At 52.3% G+C, this 23,429-nt stretch overlaps 1 protein-coding gene across 4 annotated transcripts in view; it reads right to left on the bottom strand.

Moving 5' to 3' along the window:
* GTF2IRD1 (GTF2I repeat domain containing 1) overlaps positions 1–23,429 on the bottom strand; it is a 121,377-nt gene that overhangs the window by 25,041 nt on the left and 72,907 nt on the right. For 3 of the 4 annotated variants that reach the window (XM_066382424.1, XM_066382423.1, XM_066382425.1), the window contains 6 exons: positions 21,945–22,128; positions 14,946–14,995; positions 14,688–14,744; positions 13,386–13,469; positions 11,039–11,222; positions 10,466–10,494 (listed from right to left, as the gene is read on the bottom strand). In XM_066382424.1, coding sequence (XP_066238521.1) covers positions 10,466–10,494; positions 11,039–11,222; positions 13,386–13,469; positions 14,688–14,744; positions 14,946–14,995; positions 21,945–22,128 — 588 coding nt within the window. The remainder of the gene's footprint in view (positions 1–10,465; positions 10,495–11,038; positions 11,223–13,385; positions 13,470–14,687; positions 14,745–14,945; positions 14,996–21,944; positions 22,129–23,429) is intronic. The other variant, XM_066382426.1, reaches the window with a different exon arrangement.

The following is a 23,429-nucleotide window of genomic DNA, read 5'->3' as shown; positions in this document are numbered from 1 at the left end:
CGGGGGGGGGGGGGGGATAGCAACCCAAGATGCTCCTGCAGGAAAAGCCCTCCCCTCCTCCCCTGCAGTGCGCCCCGCCCCGCCCTGCCCGGCTGCGCCCCACAGGACGGTCCCCTTTGGTGAGTAAACACTCAACTTCTGCTCAACCGCCTCCCTCCAGTAACAGGAAATTCCTTACCCTCCAAGGCTTTTTAAAAAGCCACCACTACTTGAGGATAGTTCTAGAATGTTATTTCTTTGATCCCTCTGGTGTTCCCCCGAAGGGCTCAGCTCCCCCCAAGATTTGCAAACAGCTGCCTGACTCAGCTCTTACAACTCCTCCACCCCCTTCCCTGGGGCTCCACCTTTCTCTGTTCCTTCAAGGTCTCTTGGGGGTTGCTCTCCGGGCTCTACCCTGAGCCCTCCTCAGCCACCTTCACACCAACCCAGGGACCGTGCCCAGCCCCATCACCACCCTTCTGGCTCTAAGCACCACTCTGCACCTGCCAACTTCATTATTTTCCCCTGGATGTCTCACAGGCGAGCAGACCAAGCCTTGGGCACCGGTACTACAATCACCTTTGCAGAACCTTCCACCGTTCCTCCCTCTTTACACTCTGCTGCTACCTCTAGATACCAACTCCACCCATCTCTGGGTCTTGCATCCTATTGCCTGGCTTCATTGCCTGGATTTTGTGTTCTACAATCCACCCAAGGTGGGTGGAAGCGTGGTTACCACGGTAAACGCAGGACAAGGCAAACTGGATCCTATCACACCAGACTGCAAAAACCTCCAATGTTATAAGAGAAAGCTTGAGTCAGCAGGGTTTGGGTCAGGGTCTTTTATAATTAACTCTGGCCTCATTCTTTTGCTACCCCCCTCCCCTACCGCCCTACAAACCCTGCCCAACCCCGTTCAGGCTCCAGAACAGCACAGACCTGGGTGTGACTTTGCCTCTTTCAGCCTCACTGTGCTCAGAGGCACAACAGGAATAACGGCAGAACTGACCTCACAGGCTGTGTGAAAGGCACAGGGCCTTGCAAGCCACGGGCTCAGCAAACGCTGAATGTGGTCATTTCATGGCCGCCCACCTTTGGGGCACTGCTGCCCGTCTGGAGTCCCCCAGCTCCCTGGGGGAGGGGGGCTTGCCCTGACCCCCTAGATGCAGCTGGTTCTCCTGGAAGAGGAGAAGAGTTGGAGCTTTGCCTGCAGGTGGCACTGAACTCTTAGGGCAGTGGCTGGGGCTCAAGAAATCAACATGGCTCCCTTCATATTTCCTGGGAATTGACTTGCATGCTGACAAGCCTTCCACATATAAACCTTTTGGTCATCAACAGCAGTGGCTCTTCCACGGTGTCCACATCGTGCATCCTTCTCAGTCCCTTCCCATATTTCTAGCCCTCACTCCTAGCACCCCGACTCCCAACAGCCTTTTAGCCCTGTTCGGACCTCAGTCCTTCGCTCTAGTCGCCCTCTGAGATTCAGCAGAGGGGCTCTTGCACAAGCCCTCAGCACCGCCTCTGCTGGCCACCCTGTTTCTGGGGGGGGGGGTGTGTGTGCCACCCCTTTTGCCATTCTTCCCACCCTCTCTGCTAAATCACTCCTTTCTCTCTCTAAAATCAGGCTGTTGCTATTCCCACTTCTAAAACCTTCTTCTGATCCCGTTTCACCCTGCACTTCCCTCTCCATCTCTCTTCTGCTCCTGAAAGGCCATCTGTCCCTGGTAAGTTCCATTTCTCTTCTCTCCTTTCCTGAGCCCACTACTCCACAGGTTCCCACCCACCTGAACCTGCTCTCAACCAGGCCTCCTGGGACCTCTGAGTTGCTCAGCTCCCAGTCCCACTTTAGGTCTGGGGTACTTGACCTCTCAGCAGCATTTGGCCCAGGTGATCCTTCTCCTGCAAGTTTTTCAGTTGGCTTCCAGGACCGACTCCCTCCAGGTGATCCACCTGTCTCCCCTCATTTCCCCAACACCTAAACGCTAGAATGCCCCAGGGCTTATCACAGACCCCCTCTGACTGGACTGCTCTCATCCTCACTGTGATCTGGTTTCGTAACCTTTTAATGATGAAAACAATTTTTTGTTTATTTTATTGATTTTAGAGAGAAAGAGAGAGAGCAGGAGAGAGACAGGAGCATCTGTTCCTGTATGTGTCCTGACCAGGGATCAAACCGGTAACCTCTGTGTTTTGGGACAATGCTCTAACCCAGTGGTCCCCAACCTTTTATGGGCCACGGACCGGTTTAATGTCAGAAAATATTTTCACGGACCGGCCTTTAGGGTGGGATGGATAAATGTATCACGTGACTGAGACAAGCGTCAAGAGTGAGTCTTAGACGGATGTAACAGAGGGAATCTGGTCATTTAAAAAAAATAAAACATCATTCAGCCTGACCTGTGGTGGCGCAGTGGATAGTGTCAACCTGGAAATGCTGAGGTTGCCAGTTCAAAACCCTGGGCTTGCCTAGTCAAAGCACATATGGGAGTTGATGCTTCTTGCTCCTCCCCCTTCCTTCTCTCTCTCTCTCCCCTCTATAATGAATAAAATCTTAAAAATTAAAAAATAAAACATCGTTCAGACTGGAAAATAATGTAAGTTATTTATTCTTTCTCTGCGACTGGTACCAAATGGCCCACGGACCGGTACCAGTCCGCGGCCCGGGGGTTGGGGACCACTGCTCTAACCAACTGAGCTCTCTGGCCAGTTTCATGACTTAAATACAGAATGGCTCCTGGCTGCACATGTCTAGCAGGACCCTTCCTGATTTGTAGAAACAACTGTCTGACCAGCCTGTCTACCTGGGAATCAAACTTGCCCAGCTCTCAGATCCTGCCCCCTACTTGTCTCCAGCTGCTCAGGACAAAAATCTCGATGTTGTGGGGGTTCAAAACGACTCACCCCTAGATGTGCCTCTGTGGTACGCAGACTGTCCTGAGCTAAAAGTAACTTTACTGCAGGCTCCAGAGAAACTACTGCCCCTCCCTTAACTAGAAGAACTTGAATTAGGGAGCTTGCCCATAATAAGCGATTGGAGATAACTTCTTTTGAACTATCTATAGGGCAGGGCAAACCTGTCATCCTGCAATAAGCCTTTGAAGCTCCCAAGGTGTATTACCTCATCCCTAGCCCAGGATGTCGTATATACCTCAATCCCTCTTTCTATCTTTGAACCTCTCTTACATGTGGGGCCTCTTACTCTTTCATGTGTGCACGTTCCATAAATATGTTTTGGTGTTTGTTTTTTATATTTTTCTGAAGTGAGAAGTAGAGAGGCAGAGAGACAGGCTCCCACATGCGCCTGACTGGGATCCACCCGGCACACCCACTAGGGGGCGATGCTCTGCCCATCTGGGCCATTGCTCCATTGCAACCTGAGCCATTCTAGAGCCTGAGGTGGAGGCCACAGAGCCATCCTCAGCGCCCGGGCCAACTTTGCTCCAATGGAGCCTTGGCTGTGGGAGGGGAAGAGAGAGACAGAGAGGAAGGAGAAGGGGAGGGGTAGAGAAGCAGATGGGCATTTCTCCTGTGCACCCTGGCTGGGAATTGAACCCAGGACTTCCACATGCCACGTCAACACTCTACCACTGAGCCAACTGGCCAGGGACAGTATGTTTTGGGTTTTTTTAAAGATGTTATTTATTGTTTTTACAGAGAGGAGGGTGGGGGACAAGAAGTATGTAGTTGCTTCATTGGTTGCTTGTCGTATGTGCCTTGACAGGTAAACTCAGGGTTTCGAACCAATGATCTCAACATTCCAGGTCGACACTTTATCCACTGTGCCACCACAGGTCAGGCAAATATGCATGTATTATTTATTCATTTTAGAGAGGAGAGAGAGAGAGAGAGAGAGAGAGAGAGAGAGAGAGAGGAGAGAGAGAGACAGGGGGGAGGAGCTGGAAGCATCAACTCCGATATGTGCCTTGACGAGGCAAGCCCAGGGTTTCGAACCGGCAACCTCAGCATTTCCAGGTCGACGCTTTATCCACTGCACCACCACAGGTCAGGCCAAATATGCATGTATTAAAATATGGTTTTACTCTCTTGCTAATCTGTCTCATGTCTGTTTAATTATTAGATCAGCCAGAAGAACCTTGAGGGTAGAGGCAAGTTTGTCCCTCCCCCATGTCATCATTGTCCTCTCTCTTTTTCTCACACTCCATATCCACTATATCAGCAATCTTGTTGGCTCTACTTTCAAAATATGTCCAACTCTGGCCAGTTAGCTCAGTCAGTTAGAACGCTGTCCTGAAACACCAAGGTTGCAGGTTTGATTCCTGGTCAAGGCACATGTGGGAAGCAGCTAATGAACACACAAAGTAGAACAACATGTAAGTGCTTCTTTCTCTCTTCCTTCCTGTCTGTCTCTCTAAATATTAATCATTTTTTAAAAAGCCTAATCTCTAAATGCAGTCACATTGTGGACTGGGGCTTCAACATTAAAAAAAAAAAAAAAAGTCCAGGGCCCAAAGGCCTTTGCACTGACTGCCCCACACCCTGAATTTCTACTTGGCTTAACCCTCACTTCTTTTAGACCTTAACTCTATCTGTTGTCCTCTCAACAGATAGTTCTCGATTTTATTTGTCTCCCTGGTACTAGTCACTAGTGAACATGATACTATTCCTTCTTATTTCTCTGTCTCCCCCACTAGAATATAAGCACCACAAAGTAATGATTTTTGTATATTTTGAATTCCTATATCTTGCTTGACACTAAGCAGGCACTCAATAAATTTTTGTTGTACCAATGAATAAATCCAAAGGATTGTGAGCCTAAGGGTTAGATAGGTAGGACCAATGTTATGGATGCTGGAAGCCAGAAGGGGGCAGCAAAGAGCCACTCAGTATGGATGAAAGATGAGAGCAGGAGCTGTGCTGAGTGACCCCGAGCAAATGCCTTAACCTCTCTGAGTCTCAGTTTCTTCCAGTAAGACAGGTTATTGGGGGAGATCACATATGCTGGTATGGAAGGCTTTGTAATTCGCAAATCGTAAGCATGATGTGGATACTAGGTGTCCACAGTGTGAGGAGTTGCCTGAATGTCCACTGTTAGGGAACAGAGTAGTTATAGAACTACGATGCAGCCTGACGAGGAAAGATTATAAAGCGTTTTAAAGACATGGGGAGGATGTGAGGGCAGTCTGGCTGGCTAGGCGGGTGTCCCCTTCCTTCCTCCCTCACCCCTCCATGTGCGTCCCCTCCTGAAGCTGCGCACTCAGTCGGAGAGGACGACCTTCCCCGATCCAGGCGAGGACCGTTCTTCGGTCAAGAGTATACGAGTAGCTGCGCTGCCCTGCCGGAGCCTCCAAACAAGTCTCAAAGACATAGGGAAATGCTGATGTTTTAAGTGTGCGTGTATATAAATTTTATAGAAAGAACAACAGTGAGATGTAAAATTAATAAGCTTGTGGGAAAATCTGAAAGAAAAGTATCATAAAACTGAACAGCCATCTGGGCAGTTAGATTTCCATATTTTCAAAAATTTCACCATGGGTACGTATTTGCGATTCCTTTTAGGCTTTTATGACCTAATAGAAGGATGCCTGTGGCTGTTACTACACCCACTACTTGGGCAGAAGCCCACTCACTCCTTCCTTAGTCACCACTGCTTCTTCCAGCAGATCCTGAACAGCTTCCTTTGCTGACCCAGATTTTTGAGGCTTCAGGCCCCTTTGGGTTTTGGGAGTCACCTTGACTTAAGCACAGGGGGTGATAGGAAGCTCACCCAAAGCCCCCTCCCTCATAGCAAACACATCTGCCGTGCTCTGCACTTGCCTGTTGGGGGCCCAATGACCTGTGGCCTCTGGTGCAATCTGTTCTTGAGAACAGGATGCCTGTGGCTCGGTGGGCCGAGATGTCCCATTGCTGTCTCCGGCCACTGACCTCTCTGGCCCCTGGCCCAGTCTCCCTACTTGAACCCAGTGCTACTGCATGCAGGTGGGTGAGGTGGGGAGCAGCCCAGCAAGGTGGCAAGGAACTACCAATGGTGTGCGCCTCTCCCAGTCGCACTGGCTGGGGCCCCTGGGGTCAGGCCTGGGTTATCTCGGCCTCTTGAAATTAGGGCTGGAGCTCATTCTAGGACAAGTGGGGGGCCTGGCGTGACCATACCTCTGCAGTCCCAGACTCCTGCAGCCTGAATGCCCATTCCCGAAGGGTCCTGGGAAGCCCCTGGCCCACAGCCTTCTGGACCGGAGGCCTGAAACCCTCCCCGTCCTCCAAGGCTCAGTCCGAGCCTGCCTCCTTCTTCAGCCAGGCGCCTGCCACCACTCAGCACGAGCTGGAATGGCTACCAGACACCAGTGTGGAAACTGAGGCCCTGAGGACAGATGTGTACCCAGGTGGGACAATACTAAAGGCCACTTTAGACTCAGAACAGAACTGGCCCAGGAATGGCTGTACCCTTGCTCTGCTCTACACCAGCCTCCTGTTCCTGGCTGCCTTGTGAAAGCCCCAGATTTAATGACCAATTTATCTTCAAAGCAGAATTTCCTTCTTTACAATTCACCTTCTCAGCATGTTTCTGTTAGGAAAGGCTTCTATGGGAGCCTTCAATAAATGACCTAGAAAATCTGAGAGCCCTCCTCGAAGGGGCCCTTTCTCTCCCTAGGGAAGTTCTCCGCCTTCCGCCGGCACCTGTTTCTGCCCTCCCACTGACCTGACTTCCCCAGGCATGGGGCAGCTCCTGTCTGACCCCCTGCAGAGGTGAGCTTCATGGAAGGATCCAGGCCCTGAAGGGGGGCCTTAATGGGCAGAAGCAGCCAGAGGCATCTCTCCAGTCAGCTGAGAGGACAGTTATCCATGCATGTCTTCCGGGTACCAGTCGGGACACGTGACATTCAAGACCCCCACCCCCTATCTTCTTGGCACTATGAAACCCTCTGGAACTTTGACACAAGTCCAGGGAAAAGGGGATCCTAGGTGGACTCAGATTCAAAGTTTCTGCCACTGTGTAATGGGGTGTTTGTTTTTGGTAGAAATCTAGTTCAATTTTAGAATAAAAAGAAAGCTCACAAATCTTACGCTTCTGAATTAGCAGACTAAAGTCCATTCCATGTTTTTAGAAGATAACGAAAGAGAAAAAAAGAAAGTCTGTTTCCACTGTGCTAGGAAAAGGTCTGCCTCTTTGTCATGACACACCACGAGCACGGGTTCCATCCCTTACTGGTGCCCCAGCCATGTCTCCTGGACACCTGGGTACCCTGGGTCAGCACCACATACTGTTCTTCTCACCTCCAAGGCCCAGGGAGCCTTCTAGAGCCCGAGGGATAATACCCCCCCCCACCCCCACTGACTAAGTGCTTCCCACAGCTATCCATGGCTGAAGGCTTTACAAACATCTCACTGGAGAGTCAGGACAAAGCTCCCCCTCCCCCCACGGCAACAGGGTGAAACTGTCCTCAGAGCTCACACACCGCCACCCACCATTTGTCCAACTCAGACCACGTGGGGAAGCAGGTATGACTATCTCCATCTTACAGACGAGGAAGTGTAGGCTAAAGGATGCAAAATAACAAGCTCAGTCACATGGCTAATATAAGGGGTGCAGCGATCTGAACCAGGTCTCTGGGCACCAGCCTGTGCTTTCCCATGGCCCATGACATGTTGCCCAGAGAGCACCGGTGACCCCTCCACATGTCCAGGGCACCTGGTAACGTTCCGCCTCCCCATGAGCTCCTGTTCCAGTATCACCCTCAGAGGCTGGCCTGTATCAGGCTTCGGTGATTTTCTCGTGGAAGGTTTCGAACAGCTATTTCTGGAGCAGGAACAGTACTCAGTGACCTCTAGTGAACCCTCGGAGGCTCCTGTGAGCCTGGACACCTTCCCAGCCCAGCATGACGAGTGGCATGAGTAGGATGGGAGCTGGCTTGCAAGCCAGTCTGCCTGGCCCCTCCAGGCTGCCACCTGGTCCAGGCTGCCAATGCCTGGAAAGGCGCTGGCAGTTCCACCCCTGAGGGCTGGGGCCAGGGCCACTTTCCCACCTCCTCTTCCAGGCAGCCTGCCATCCTCTCCTACACCATGTGGGCAGAGAAAGCATTTCCAAGGCCTCTCTCTATACACAGAGGGGGCAAAGGGAAGGCCAATGGGCGGGTGGTCAGGCAGATTGGCATAGAGACTGGGGGATGATGGCTAAGATTCCAGAAGCTGTTCAAACAGCGAAGATGAGCCGCTGAGCTCTCGTGGCTGGAGGGTAAGCCCCGGTCATCAGAGCGGTCACCCCCAGGACCCAGGAGCATTGTGGTCTGTGCGAAGGCTGCTGGCTGACCCTCTGCCCCAAGTATTTCTCTCTAAAGCCTGACACTGCATTATCCGTGGCTGCTCTGAATTACAAGCCACCTGCCCGTAATCTGCGGGCCTCCCTGACAGAATGCAGGGAGCCAGGCTTTGGAGCCAACAGTTTCTTCACTACGGGTGGGGCATCCCAGGCAAGTCACTGAAGTCCCGTTGGGACTCCATAAAAAGGGAACAGAAAAAGGTAACAGCGCAAAGTGCTGAACTTACGGGCCAGCACACTTCAGGTGTCATAAATGACTTTTCCTTTGCTGCTTCCCAAACTCATTAAAAATGTACAGGTTCCTTTTCAGTCCTCCAAGGGGACCCTTCCACCCAGGGAAGAGGGGCTGGGGAGCAGGGGGGCGCAGAGGGGAGCGGAGGGGCGGCCGCCTCACTCTGTGTCTATTCTGCATCAGCAGAGGCCTGGCCATGCTTCCTGCTGCTGCCCGTGGGATCGGGCCCAGCACTGACACCAACTTAGGCTGAAGCCCAAGTCAGGGCAGGCAGTGGCAGGAAGCTGACTCAGTGGCACCAGCACTGATGTCTATCAGCCCTGGAGCAGGGAGAGTGAACCACAGACTGCCAACCATGGTCCTGGAGCAAGGCGGGTCCACAGAAGGCCAAGTGGCCTGGGGGGATGGGCTGGTGTTCCAGGGAAAATGTGTTCTGGTGCCCAGGGTCAGTGAGAAGGGAGCGGTGCCACTCCGTCGGCCTGTGGTGTTCTCGTGAGCATCTGAGCACCCATTTCCCTAGCCTGCGCCTGCTGCCCCCAGCTTGCTTCCTGGGGAGGCTCTCACTTCCACTGTGGTCGCTGCAATCAGGGGGGCCCTCGTTCGTCCGCCTCTCCAAGAGTACGGGCCTTAAGGCCACCTGCTGGCCGTGTGTCGCAGGCACAATGACCACTAAAACCCCGACCCTCAGTTGACCCCAGTGAGTCAGGCTTTTGCGCCTATCTCACAGGTCCGAGGAGTCATCGTGACGCCTCCTCTGTGTCTGTCGTTGTAACCCTAGTGCCTAGAACACTGCTGGCCCTAGGAGAGCCTCAGAAACATGTGTAAAATGAGCCCACCTGAGGCGGGTCTGACATCCACTAATCCCCAAAGGACTAGGTAGCACTTGGCTACCTCCACCATCTCTACCTTGCTGACACCAGCCCATCGTTTCCTCACCTCGGAGAGCTCTGGAAAATCATCTGGGGGTGGGCCTTAAATCACCACTGCTTATCCTCCAAACAGCATTAAAAGTTCCAGCTGAGGCCTTCCTCTCTAGGAAACCCTCCCCGGCCACCCTCGACTCCTGCTTCTCTAGCTGGTGGGGGCGGGGGCTACAGTCTACAGCAGCTGCCTCATCACTACACCCCTCAGGAAGTCTTGACCCCTCCAGCTCGATGGCCTCTTGACCCTCCTCCAGAAGCCCACCAAACCAGGCCAGGGCACAGAGAGTGAACAGCTCCAGGGAGCAGGGCTCAGTGTACTTGCGGGTGGGTGACATGCGTGTCTCTGGGACTGTGAAATCAGATGCCTGTCCTGCAGGAGTCCTCTGATCGGCTCACCCATTCCCAGCACACCAGCATGGCCTCCCCCAGGCCAGCTAGTCTGGGGTGGGCGTGGGTAAGATGGCAGGGTTCCCCAGAGTGCTCACCAGGTGGCTGTGTTGCCCCCACAGGGACAGTTTCTGTTCATTCAGGATTTGGGAGGGTGAGGACACAGCCCATGGAGCAGATGGAGGGGGATGAATGCCTTGGAAGGCAGTCAGGACAGGCATTTTACCATCTCAGGCTGGGTGGGCACCCCTTATATCTTACTGTCAAACTGGCAGGTCCCCATAAAGACTTCCCTTCCTCTGAGGTTAGAGACCCACCCACCACCCACCTTACCTACTCACTGAGGGCAACCAGGCCCCTTCGTCAGGAGGAGCGGGGGGCAGAGACCCAGCCCCTTCTTCTGGAACTTTGGCTGGGTGAAGTTTAAACGTCACTGGTGCCGCCCACCACCCCTTCTCTGCCCTAGGTTCCGGCGAGCCTTCCTCCTGCCTCCTGGGGGCAGTGGCCAGGTGAGGTGGAAGAACAGAAGGGCAGGGGCCTGGCTCCCACTTCGGGGCCCCACAACCTGTGTCCCACAGTAAGCTTGGCTGCAGCCTCCAGCACCATGGCCCCCAGCACCATGGCCGGGCCCCCATGCCAAGCAGCTCCACCCCCCCAGATGATGCCTCTTACCAGGCTTTGGGATGAGTCCTTGGAAAGGCCTGGAAGAGAAACAGACAGGGGAGTGTCAGTGGGAGGGCCTGGGGGCTCATTAGAAATGTCTGGGGCACATCTAAGACCTGTTGCACCAGAATCTGCCATTTTAACAAGATGGCCAGTGATTTGTGGGCATGGGACACTGTGCAGGAAGAGGGTAACCAGGGTCTTCTGCTGGCTCACCCTGGATGGCTCTGTGACCTTGGGCAAATAACTTGTCTCCATTTCCTCCTCTCCGGAGTGGGCCTAACGCCTCTCCCTGGGTGCTGGAGTGCAGAGAGCAGGTGCTGTGGGCAGGCAGAGGTGCCCAGGAAAGCTTCCCCTGCTGTGGCAGTTGTGGTGTGGTGACTGGTCTCCCCTCTGCAGCGCCCTCTGCAACCCGGCTGGCCTGCAGTCCTTCCCCCACCCCCCAGGGCCTAGAACGGCACAGGGACAGCCACACTGTCCTGCAGGGAGGGAAGGACCAACCAAGGGAAAGGCCAAGGGTTCCCTGGTGTAAGCCCCCTGCCTCTGCTAGTCTTGCCTCCTCGTCCTTTTTCCCCCGCATACCTGGTGACTGTGAACTTGATCTTGTCAGCCACTGCAAGGATCCTTTCCAGGTTTTGGGAGCCAAAGGTGCAGGGCTTTCGGAACGGGATTCCCGGGGGCAGCCCCTCAATGATCACCGAGCCGGGGTTACTCTTGATGCGCTTGTAGGGGACCTGGACCGGGTACTTGATGCCCAAGGCTTCCCCTGTGGATGACGGACAGAGAAAGCATCATTAGGAACCAGAGACAGTGCTAGTCTGTGGATGTGGAGGAGTGTGGAGTGCTCCGTGCACGAGTGTGAAAGAGAAATCTGTCATGTAGTACCAAGGAAAGGCACAGTCGGCGAGGGGCTGGGACTTACAGGGTGTGCCCTGCAGTGGGCTCGGGGTCGGGGTGTGGAGTCTGTGCCTGGGCTGGGCTGAGGAGCAGGCAGGGATGTGCAGCAGCAGGTGCTGGGAGAGGGCAGTGGCTAACGCCTCCCAGTGTTCTAGCCTGAGAACCTGAAAGCTCACCTTGAGGATGGTACCTGTGGGCACAGCCGGCCCTTCCCACAATGCCCGGCCCTCCATCAGCCCCAGGGTTCAGGACCGGCCTGGCCTGAGCGGGAAGACTGCATTTGGAAGCAAGGAAGGCAGCTCGAGGCCAGCCCAGCTGCAGCTCTTCCGTATCTGGGCACTGGCATCATTCCTGTCACCACGCCTCTGGAGGGCTGTGGCATGTCCATCCCAGGGACAGTGCTTTGTCTCACAGCTGGCCTAGGGGCAGTCCCGGGGTGAGGGTGAGGTGGCCACTGCTGCCCGACTCCCAGCCGAGGCCTGCCGCCTGCCGCCGGGGCCACCCGAGGCACGGGCCAGCTGGTCCTCCGGGGGGGGGTTGTTCCTGCCCACAGGACCAAGGACCAGGTGCAGGCACTGCAGCCCTGGATGCTGGGAGGCTGCCTTGAACGTTCCTAGCTCTCCCAGACTTAGATGGGGTCTCCCAATGGAGACCCACCAGATAGAGGGCTGAGCTCACTGCGACCTCCCCCTGCGACCTCCCCCTCCCCCCGCCAAGGGGCTGGCTGAGAGCATCATCCTCAGGGTCACAGATGCCCCTTTATAAAGCCATGCTGCAGAAATCTCCACAGGTGTTACACTAGGAAGAACAGCTTAACTTTTTCATGTAATAAACTAAGCTTTATCTGATGGACACACGGGGAATGTTAAGACTTGCTTCATTTCCCTTTTTGCTCTGACTCCCAGGGAACTCAGAGCCCGATATGTGCCCTGCTTCCAGCAAGTGCACAACTGCTGAGTCTTCATGTCACCCCTGGATGTGTCATTGCTTCAGCCGGTTTGGTTTTACTTATTTACTTATTTTGGAGAGAAGAAAGGGGTGAGGGAGAGAGACAGGAAGCCCTGACCGGGAACTAAACCAGCAACCTGTGCGCTTTGGGATGAAGTTCTAACCAACTGAGCTATCCAGCCAGAGCTAACCTCCTTTAGTTTGTTTTTGTTACTTGAGACCAAATAGCATCTTACCTGCTTCAAGTTTGTTTTCCTCAAGCCAGGACTAAGGGGAGGCCCCTGTTTTCCTCCCCCTGCCCCCGCCCCCCACCAATCAGCACCAGTGATTCCCTCTCTGAGCACAGCTCGATTCTCCTCCCGTCCTGCGGCCAGGGCCCCGTCCAAGAGCATCACTCTGGCCTGAGCGCCCACTCCAGCCTCTGAGCTGCCTCCACCGTCCACCTCGCCCTCCTGCACCCACTCACTTCCTTCACAGCACGCGGGACGATACTGCAAAAGTACAACGCGGCTCCAGTCACTCACTCTTCCCAGCAACGTACAAAGCTGACACCATGATGATCCGCTCCGTTTCCTGGCCAGCTCTATGGGGTCCCTGCTCCCCCAACTGCCACCTCCCAGCTTCAGCTTTCTCCTCTTCTTAGGACAAGCCTTAGGGCCTTTGCACATGTCATTACTTCAGCTCAAATGTCCTTCTTTCATATGCTGCTTGATTAACTCCTTAACTATCCTTCTACTCTTTCTTCAAAGAGGCCTCCCTGACCCCCGATTTAAAGTAAATACTCAAGTTACTCTCTTTTGAGCAGTTTGCTCTTTTCCTGCATGATCGTGGAACAAGTTTTCATTAATATCAGATTCTGCATGTAGTTGTTGAATGTCTCTTCTCACAGATCTAGGGGGCCCATGAGGGCAGGGACTGAGTGTTTTCTTCACTGCTCTATCTTCAGTGCCTGGCACATAGTCAGTGTTCCAGAAATATCTCCAAGTGGGTGAAGGTTTTCCTAGAGTTGACCACCATGGACCTGGGAAGCTCCTGCCTCTCTTCCCACCCTGTGGCTTCCCTCCACCCAGGTACCAGGGCTCACCATATTTCTTATTGAACAGATCCTGGACTTGCTCCCTCAGCGTGTTGGCGATGTCGATCCGGGAGAGTCTGGCATCATAATTTTCTGCAAAGTGAAAAACAATTATGGATTTGGGTTGTTAAATTAAAAGGCACTTAGTGACTTTTAAGGAATATGATTTTCTAATTACGGGGACCTCCTTCTCTGGCAATTATCGGATCCTCGGAGTGGGCCCCTCCGAGTCCTTCAGCGCTAACATCTTGACAGAGATGTGTGTTTTTCCAGAAGGACGCACACTGTTGCGACAACAGCAGCAGATTGGAAATTAAGTTAATTGTTGACATTTGAAAACCACCACAGCCACAAATAAGCCCTGGAGGTGAAAGACACCATGCAGGGGACCAGTTCCTGAGCCATGGTGGGCTTGGAGCAGGGGAGACACGGGCTCAGATGACAGGGCGGCCCCCAGAGAGGCAGGGAGCTGGCCTAGCAGTGCCCAGTGGTCACTAACTCGCCCGTAGGGTGTTTGTTAAGGAGCCCGTATACCAGCACATGCCAGAGGGACCACAGAGGGACCCCTGCCCTTGGGGAGATCACCCTGGCACTGCCTTGTAGAAAGAGAGAGGTGAGAGTGTGCATCTCAGGGTGTCTGGGTATTGGGGGGACCCTAATCAACTAAGAGGACAGGGTACGACGAGCCTGCGGTGCGGTGAGAGCCTCGACTCCTGCCATCACAGGAAGCTCCAGTTGCTCAGGAAGGAGTGAGAGAGACGTGGCAGGGAGCAACCACCCCTCTGGGATTTGGGGCCTATCTCTCAGGGCTCCCCCACCTCCAGGCCTAGCCCCTTCTGCCACTGGTCTTGCTGACCCATCTTCTCTTCAGAGCCTGGCCCTGACCTGCTTCTCTTTCTCAGGTGTGGTCCACACCCCAGGCCTTGACTCAAGCCCTCCCCCTCCTCTCTCTCCTCTCTCTCCACACTCACGTCCCCTCATTCCTTCTCGGCCCAGCCGCAGTCCCCTCCTCGAGAGAGGCCCCTTGCCCTTGCTGATCCTGCCCTCCTCTGATTTCAAAGCAGTACGGGCAAGGCTGAATGCCTAACAGGCAGTGGGCAGGCCAGCTGACTCCCCAGATGGCAGTGGGTGGCTCCTGTACCCCGCGGAACCCCCACCTGCCCAAAGCCCCCATGGAGCCTCTTACCCAGAGCTGGCAGTCTATAGCCCTGTCCCCCTGCCAACCCCACCCCCAGCCTGGCCCTTCAAACCCAAGCCAGGTCAAGGTCATGGCGCTGGGACAGTTGACCCCATCCTGAGCTGCAACCTTACCTTGAAAGCCCTGTCTCTTCAGGCTCTCGTCCACAAAAGTGTCCCCGGAATCCCTCTCTGGGGGCGGGGGGGAGAGAAGCCAGGGTGAGCAGGCAGCTAGCTCCTGAGACCCAGGGACAAAGGTGGGGGTAAACCCGATGGGGAGGGCAGTGGGGGAGTGCCAGGGGAGGACAGAAGAAGCAGGAGGGATGGTGGCAGAGGCCTGAGACCCCTCCCTTGTCCGGCCCGCACCTTAGCCCTTAACCCTGGGCAGGGTACCTTGGCTGTCCGTGATGGGCTCTTTCACTCCTTCAGTGAGAAGCTCAGGCCTGGAAAATACAAGTGGGGCTGTCACCGAGGTCCCTCCAAGCCTTCCTTGTACTGCACAGCCCTCCCCTCTGGGTCTCAGTCTACACACCTGTGCAATGGGCCCTTCTGCCTCTGGACAGTCCAGGTCTGGGGTCCCTGCCCCCCACTCCCCCACGGAGCTGTCCTGCTAACCTACATGTGAGATGTGAGATGCTGTACTGGGCTCTGACGATTTAGCTGGCAGTGAGAGCGGCTTGGTCCTGGCCCAGTGGGAATGACATCCTCACTCTCAGTCCCAGGATGCCGTATGACTGCCACTGTCCGGGGCCAGAGCACACTGGATGTGGGGTCCCCATGGAGCCAATCTTAAGTGTAAAAGCTGTTGGGGATGACCATGTGGCAAGTTCTTGGAGGCATAAGGAAGGCCTGAGGTTTCTGGCTGACAACTGAGAGCTGCCATTTTACTTTGGAATCAGGGGCCTTGGGGACCAGGCCCAGCTTTCCACTAGTGTCTGTACCTACAGAAAGTCCACAAAGTCTTTCCCAGACATGAGGCAACCCACCCAATGTCCTTCAGGTAGGTAATGTTTCCATCACCCCATTTTCAGGATGAGGAGACTGAGGCATCAGGAAGGTGAGTAACATGCCCGAGACTGCATAGCTCAAGGGGAAGAGTTCAAATGAGGTGCCCCTCTCCCCAACTACCTCTGTTTTCTCACAAGAAAAGGGTTGTAATAACCCTGTACTGGCCAAGTAGAGGGGAGCAGGCCTTACAAATCCAAGTTTGAGGCAACAACGCAGGGCCACGGAAGATACTTTGGCCTGGGAGTGGGGGGTCAGCTGCTGACACTTCTAGGTGACTGTGGGGACATCATTTCACCTCTGAGCCTCAGTTTCCTCTTAAGAAGAAGGAGGAGAGGTAGTGGTGGGGTCTAAATACAGTCTGAGGCCTTTTCCAGCTCCTGAGACTGTGGGCCAAGGCAGGGCTGTGCCTCCTCCCTCCCCAGGAGCCGGCTCGGTGCCAGGCACTGAGCTGATGCCCAGATGCCTGCTGCCAGGACAGACATCGAGTCCTCTGAGAGCCTGGCCTTTGGCCTCACTCCCAGGCAGGGTCTCTGTGTCGCCGCCCGGCCACCTCTGTGATGGAGAGCTCCGCACCTTGGTGGGCAGCCTCCGAGCAGATGCGCCCTCACGCTAGACCCCGGTCCAGCATCCCTCCTCTCGGGAGGTTTAAAGGAGTGGTTCTGTTACGTAGAACCACCTCCATGTCCTCTCAGCCCTCCTCGGGCCACCCTGCCTCCCCAGTGTCCTTAGCCAGCCAGACTCCAGACCCCTACCACCCTGACCGGTCTGCTCTGGCTGGACAAGGCTGGACTGAAAACAGGGCATTGAGACTTTGTCTGGTCTTTGTCCCTGGTTCCTGGGACAGAACTTCTAAATCTTTGGAATTTCTTGTGTGATAAAGAGTATCTCTGTTATTCATGGTGAGACTCTGGGATCACACCTATGTTTATGCTAATGAGCTGACTCAGCATTCAGGAAGAACAACCATGTGATTAGAGGCCTGGGGCTTTGTGCCACCTGACATTAGCTCAACTTCCTGACTTCTAGGGAGGGGAGAGGCTGGAGATCGAGTTCAATCACATGGCCAATAATCCACCCACGCCTGCATAATGCATCCCAGTAAACACTGTAGACACGGAAGCTCGGTGGAGCTTCCTGGTTGGTGAACAAATGAATGTGCTGCGAGGGTCATGTGCCCTGCGTTCATGGAAGAGGGCATGGAAGCTGTGTCCAGTGCCCTTCCAGACCTCACCCTCTGTGTCTCTTCAGTTGGCTGGTCCTAATCTGTATCCTTTCCATAAAACTGTAATCTTAATACAGGCTTATCCTGAGTTCTGTGGGTTGTTCCAGCGAATTATTGAACCCGGGGGGGAAGTCATAGGGAGCCAGTTGCTCAGAAGGGTAGGTAGCCCAGGGCCCTTAAATTGTGGCTGGAGTCTGAAGTGAAGGTGTTCTTGTTGGGGCCTGTGCCCTGAATCGGTGGGATCTGCTAACTCTGGGTGGTCAGCATCAAAACTGCAGTACATTCAGCCAGGACCTTCCACTACCACGTTCCCGGACCTTCGTCTCCCACCATGAGAATCTATCTACCCATGGTTTGAAATTTCCTAAGGTATTTTCCCCCTAAGGGTTTTTTAACTTTGGAGAATTTGATGAAAGCAAGGGACCTTCTCTCTAGAAAAATACACAAAAGAATACAAAAATTTTGCATACAAGTTCAAGGATCTGGGTTACTAGTACTTTCTGACCAAAGGTTTAGAAAGTTTTCTTTTGATTTTGTGCCAACTCGAATGAACAGGTATTGGCTAATCGACCTTTCGGCTAAAATCAAGTGTCTAATTAACAGGTAGCGGTTGTCTACAGTATTGTTTAGAAAGATGTGGAGGTCAGATTCAGGCAGAAAGAGTGTCAATCCATTAGTAATGTCTCCTGCAGGTAATAATTTCTCAGTTATATAAAACATTTATATTTTTATGGGCTGAACTGTGTCCCCCCTAAATTTCATATGCTGAAACCCTAACCCCAATACCTCAGAATGTGATTGTATTGGAAAAAAGGGTATTTTTTAAAGAGGTGATTAAATTTAAATGAGGACATTAGGATGGGCCCCAATCCATCTGACTGACATCCTTATAAGAAGAGGAGACTAGGTCATGCGGAGAGAGATACCAGAAATGCGTATGCACAGAGAAAAGACCATCTGAATACATAGCAAGGAGGTGGCCGTCTGTGAGCCAAGGAGAGAGACCTCGGGAGAAACTAAACCTGCCAACAACCTGATCTTGAACATCTAGCCTCCACAGTTTTGTTTTGTTTTAAGATTTTATTGGCTTGACCTATACTGCCACAGTGGATAAAGCATTGACCTCGAATGCTGAGGTCACTGGTTCGAAACCCTGGGCTTGCCCGGTCAAAGCACATACAGGAAGGAACTACTATGAGCTGATGCTTGCCACTTCTGCCCCCCTTTTTCTCTCTCTTTCCTCTCTTTAAAAAGCAATAAAATCCAAATGATAACGGAACATTGATTTTACAGCGGGATGGGGAAGCAAGAAGTGTCAACCGATAGTTTCTTCACTTTAGTTGTTCATTGTCATATGTGCCTTGACCGGGCAAGCCCAGGGTTTCAAACTGGTGATCTAGCCACTGTGCCACCACAGAATTGAAAGAAATAAGTTTCTGTTGTTTAAGCCAACTAGTCTGTAGTACTTTGTTATGGCGGCCCCAGCAAACTAACGTTCACACGTACATACATACATAAGACATTTATATACATGCTTTATGGTATTTTACATACCATAAAAATCACTTTTAAAGTATGCCAATCCAAGAAATGATGACATCAGATCATTTAAAACAAAATGGTGGGATCTCGATAAGATTATACGGAGTGAACTAAGTAAATCAGAAAAAACCAAAGGACTGCATGATTCCATACATTGGTGGGACATAAAAACAAGACTAAGAGACATGGACAAGAGTGTGGTGGTTACGGGGGGGGGGGGGGGGGGGAGGAATAGGGGGAGGGGCACAAAGAAAACTAGATGGAAGGTGACGGAGGACAATCTGACTTTGGGTGATGGGTATGCAACATAATTGAAGGACAAGATAACCTGGTCATGTTTTCTTTGAATATATGTACCCTGGATTTATTGATGTCACCCCATTAAAATTAATAAAAATTTATTTATAAATAAAAAAAAAGTATGCCAATCTGTAGTGTTTAGTATATTCACAAAATTATTTATGTAGCCATACTTCTATCTAATGCTAGCACATCCCAAATGTATCCTTTTTTAAAGTGAGATTAATGAGAACTGGCTATTTTTCACTCAATAGTCCCCACAGTATTTTTGGTAATTTTTATACTGAGGAACAAAAAAATAAAGATACCCAAGTGTTCAATCTCTCTCCTCGAATCATTTCTTAAAATCACCTCAACTAGTCTTTAGTTGTCACCCTACCTGCTGCATTTGACGAGGCTAATCACTCTCCCATGTACGTCGCTTTCTTCACGTGGCTTTCAGGAAACTGGAATTACACTCACTGTTTAAAAACTACTCTATTTTTAAATAAATGAACTCATACAGAACCACATGGATGAATCTCAAAAGCTTAGTGAAAGAAGCCAGACGCCAAAGGTTGCACACTGTGTCCGTCACATTGACGTGACAGTCTAGAAAAGGCAAATGATAATGGAACGTTGATTAGTGGCTGCCAGGGACTAGGGCTGCCAACAAGGGGGCACAGGAAAGTTTTTGGAAATGGCTTCGCCGCTTGACTGCAGTGGTGGTTCATGTGATGGATGAGTCTAAGTTCAAAGAGTTGTACATTTTAAAAAGGTGAATTTTGGCCCTGGCCGGGTAGCTACATTGGTTCGAGTGTTGTTCTGATTCACCAAAATTTTAAGTTCAATCCTTGGTCAGGGCACATACAAGAATCAACTAAGAAATGCATAAGTAGGCCCTGGCTGGTTGGCTCAGCGGTGGGATGTCAGCCTGGCGTGTGGAAGCCCCAGGTTTGATTCCCGGTCAGGGCACACAGGGGAAGCAACCATCTGTTTCTCCACCCCCCCCCCCTCTTCCCGTCCTGCAGCCATGGCTCAAATGAGCAAATTGGCCCTGGTGCTGAGGATGGCTCCATGGCCTCAGCTTAGGTACTATAAAATAGCTTTGTTGTCAAGCAATGGAGCATCAGCCCCAGATGGGGACTGCCAGGTGGACCCCAGCCGGGGCACATATGGGAGTCACTTGCTACTGATTTGGCTCCTACCTTCGAGCTGCCAAGTGCTTTTGGTTCTGGGTTTAAGGAACAACTATGGCAAGCTGTCTCCATGTGCTATGTCCCCCCTGAATGCTGACAGCTCCCAATGATCTGTCTCCACCCTGACATCTCCACTGAGCATTGAGACTGTGAGTCCCGTTATCCACCTGCTGTCCATCTCTGGAAGCCCCAACACATCTCAAACATAACACACGTCAGACCCAACTATTGCCTGCCTCCTCCACATCGTCTCCGTCTCAGAAAGTGGCATCTCTGCCAGCCCAGTTGCTCAGCCTAGAACCTTAGAGTCATTCAGGCCTCTATTCCTCTCACTCCCCATATCTAACATACTACCAGCAAATTCTTCAAAATTGTGCCTGAATCTGACAACTTTCAATACTCCCACCCTACCTTTATCCAATTCAAGCTGCTGCCCTGTCCCTGGGCCAGTGTAAAGCCTCCTGCTGATCCCAGCTTCTGCCCTTGCCTATCCCCCCCAGAGTCCCTTTTGCCTCACAGCTAGAAAATTTAAAAAAATTAAAAATAAAAAAGACCAGATCATATCACTCTCCTCAAAACCTTCTAGTGAGTTCTCATTAAGTTTGAAATAAAATCCAAACTCTTTCAACCAGCCCAACACCCTGTATAATCTAGTCCCTGCGATCTCTTGGGCCTCACCATTTACCACTCCTCCCTTGCTAGTCTCAAACATACAAGTGTGTCCCTGCCTCAGGGCCTTTGCACCTACAGTTCCCTGAACACTCTTCCGCCAAATACTGACATGGCTTGCTTCACTGGGTCTCTGTTTCAATGTCACATCCTTAGACAGGTTCCTCCTTACCCTCGCCTATCCCTTTACCCTTCATTATAGCATTTATCTCCACCTGACGTTATATTGTCATTTTATTTGGTGAGATTGGCCAACTCAAGGGGAGGACTTGGGTGGCATTTGCTGCTGTATCACAATCTAGCACATGGTTGGCATTCAAGATGTGTTTGTTGCCCTAGCCGGTTGGCTCAGTGGTAGAGTGTCGGCCTGGTGTGCAGGAGTCCTGGGTTCGATTCCCGGCCAGGGCACACAGGAGAAGCACCCATCTGCTTCTCCACCCCTCCCCCTCTCCTTCTCTGTCTCTCTTCCCCTCCCGCAGCCAAGGCTTCATTGGAGCAAAGTTGGCCCAGGCGCTGAGGATGGCTCTGTGGCCTCTGCCTCAGGTGCTAGAATAGTTCTGGTTGCAGCAGAGCGACGCCCCAGATGGGCAGAGCATCGCCCCCTGGTGGGCATGCCGGGTGGATCCCGGTTGGGCTCATGCAGGAGTCTGTCTGACTGCCTCCCCGTTTCCAACTTCAGAAAAATACAAAAAAAAAAGAAAAAAAGATGTATTTGTTGAAGCATCACCTTCCCTACTTCCCCTGATGTAAACCAGATCCCATGGGTGATCTCCTGTCCTATGCTCTGTCACCAGCCTGCCACTCTAGGTGTGAAGAACACCATGAATTTCTCAACTTGGGGGCCATCTACCCCTCTAAGGAGAAAATATCCTTAAGTCTCCTCATTCTTGCCATTTTTGACCAAATCAAACCTAAATTTACAAGACATGACAGTAACACACAGAAACAGCAAAACCAAACAGGTTACCCCAAGTCCTTCCCCTCCTTTGAAAAATTAATAGCTGCCCCTACCTCCTCCAGAGGGACTTTACAGCTGAGCTGGGCACACAGTCCCACTGGGCTCTCACTGACAAACTGAGTTGCCCGAGGAAACAGAAAGGATTTGGATATGCCACAGTCATCTTTTCCAATCCTGGGACAATGGGTATGGCCCTCAGCAGTCCCCTGGTACCTCCTGGCCCAGGACAGTGACACACCTGCCCAGGGGATACTCAGAATGGCCCAGGGGAGCAAGCTGGCAGGCACAGTCCCACCCCATGTGTTGGCAAACTGGAGGCGGAGAGGGCATCAGTCTGGCAGACCTGGGCTGGGTCTGGATAACCTTGTGCCTGCCTGGCTGATCCTAAACCCTGATTAATACGCCACTCTTTAAAAACAAAACAAAGGCTTGCTCCAGTCTGAAGAGCTGGCAGTTTGTGCTGCTCCTGGAGGCTGGGCGAGCCCAGAGGGCCCATGGGCCTGGCGGGGACTCACCTCTTGATGACAAACTGGATGCTGTTGCTGGCCTCCAGGATCTTCCGCAGCTTGGCGATCCCGAAGCAGTTGGGCCTGCGGAGGGAGATGCCTTCGGGCAGCCCCACCACAAACAGCTCCTCTGGGTACATCAGGAACTTGGAGTAGGGCACCTTGACGGGTTCCGAGGTGCCAATGGCCTTGGCTGCAGAGACACAGCTGCTGTAGGGTCACCCAGAGCTATGGGGCCACCAGCCTCAACTCCCGCCTCCCACGTCTATACAGGGGGCCACAGGTGCCAAAGTCCTTTCAGGGTGGGCACTTAGGTGAACCTTCCCCACCTGCCTGAGCGGTGAGTACCATCACCCAGTCTCCAGGGAGGAGACCTGGAGCTCACATGGGACATGACTCATTTTAGGTCCCCGAGTCCCAGAGCTGAGGTAAGAGAATCACATAATCAAGCTCGTTCCGGGCCCTCACATTCAGGCAGTGCAGGGGAAGCTACTGATGGCTGGTGAGATCTGAGTGTTGACTCCACCCAAGACCGTGTGTCCTTGTGTTGCCAGAAAGGCCGTCTAGAGCAGGGGTCTCAAACTCAACTCAGCATGTGGGCCGCAGAGCAAGATCACAGCCGTTCGGCGGGCCGCACTAGGTCTACAAAAGGCAACTGTTATGCAACACTTTTCTCACTGCAGTTGAAAACAAAAAAAAATCAGTACAAAATTGTTCGGCGGGCCGCGAGTTTGAGGCCCCTGGTCTAGAGGGTCCTCCACTAACATAAAGAACTCCAAAACTCAGTGTGGTCCTATACTACACTTTGGGAAGAGGACAGATCTGAGGTCCAGGCCAGGCACTGCCATTTATTAGTTGTGGGGCCTCAGAGAAGCCATGTCACTTCACTGGGACTGATTTTCCTCATCTGTAAAATGGGTATTAGGACATGGGATGAAAGAACGTGTGCGAAGCACTTAGCTAGTGCCTGGCAAACCACAGGCAGTTAATAAAGAATAGCTTTCTAGTGCAGTGGATAAAGCGTCAACCTAGAATGCTGAGGTCACCAGTTCAAAACTGTGGGCTCGCCTGGTCAAGGCACATAACGAGAAGCAACTACTATGAGTTGATGCTTCTTGCTCCTCCCTGTCCCCCTTCCTTTCTCCCTCTCTCCTCTCTTTAAAATAATAAAATCTTTTTATGCACACACACACGTATATATGTGTATATATATATGTAAGACCTGGCTGGATAGCTCAGTTGGCTAGAGCATTGCCCCGACACACAAAGGTTGTGGGTCTGATCCCTGGTGAGGGCACACACAGGAACAGATTGATGTTTCTGTCTCTCTTTATCCCCCTTCCTCTCTCTCTAAAATTAATTAAAAAAAAACAAAACAACCTTTCTAAGCTACCTCCCCATCCTCTTTCCTGGTCCTTCCAGCAGGAAAGTTCTTGCTACATACAAGTCCACCTGAGGACCCTGAATGAGGGTGCCCACGAGGACAGAGGGGTA

The sequence above is a fragment of the Saccopteryx leptura genome, chromosome 4 (assembly GCF_036850995.1).
Source record: "Saccopteryx leptura isolate mSacLep1 chromosome 4, mSacLep1_pri_phased_curated, whole genome shotgun sequence".
Lineage (NCBI taxonomy): Eukaryota > Metazoa > Chordata > Mammalia > Chiroptera > Emballonuridae > Saccopteryx > Saccopteryx leptura.
The sequence above is the reverse complement of the archived record's forward strand: the minus strand, read 5'-3'. Positions and strand labels throughout refer to the sequence as shown.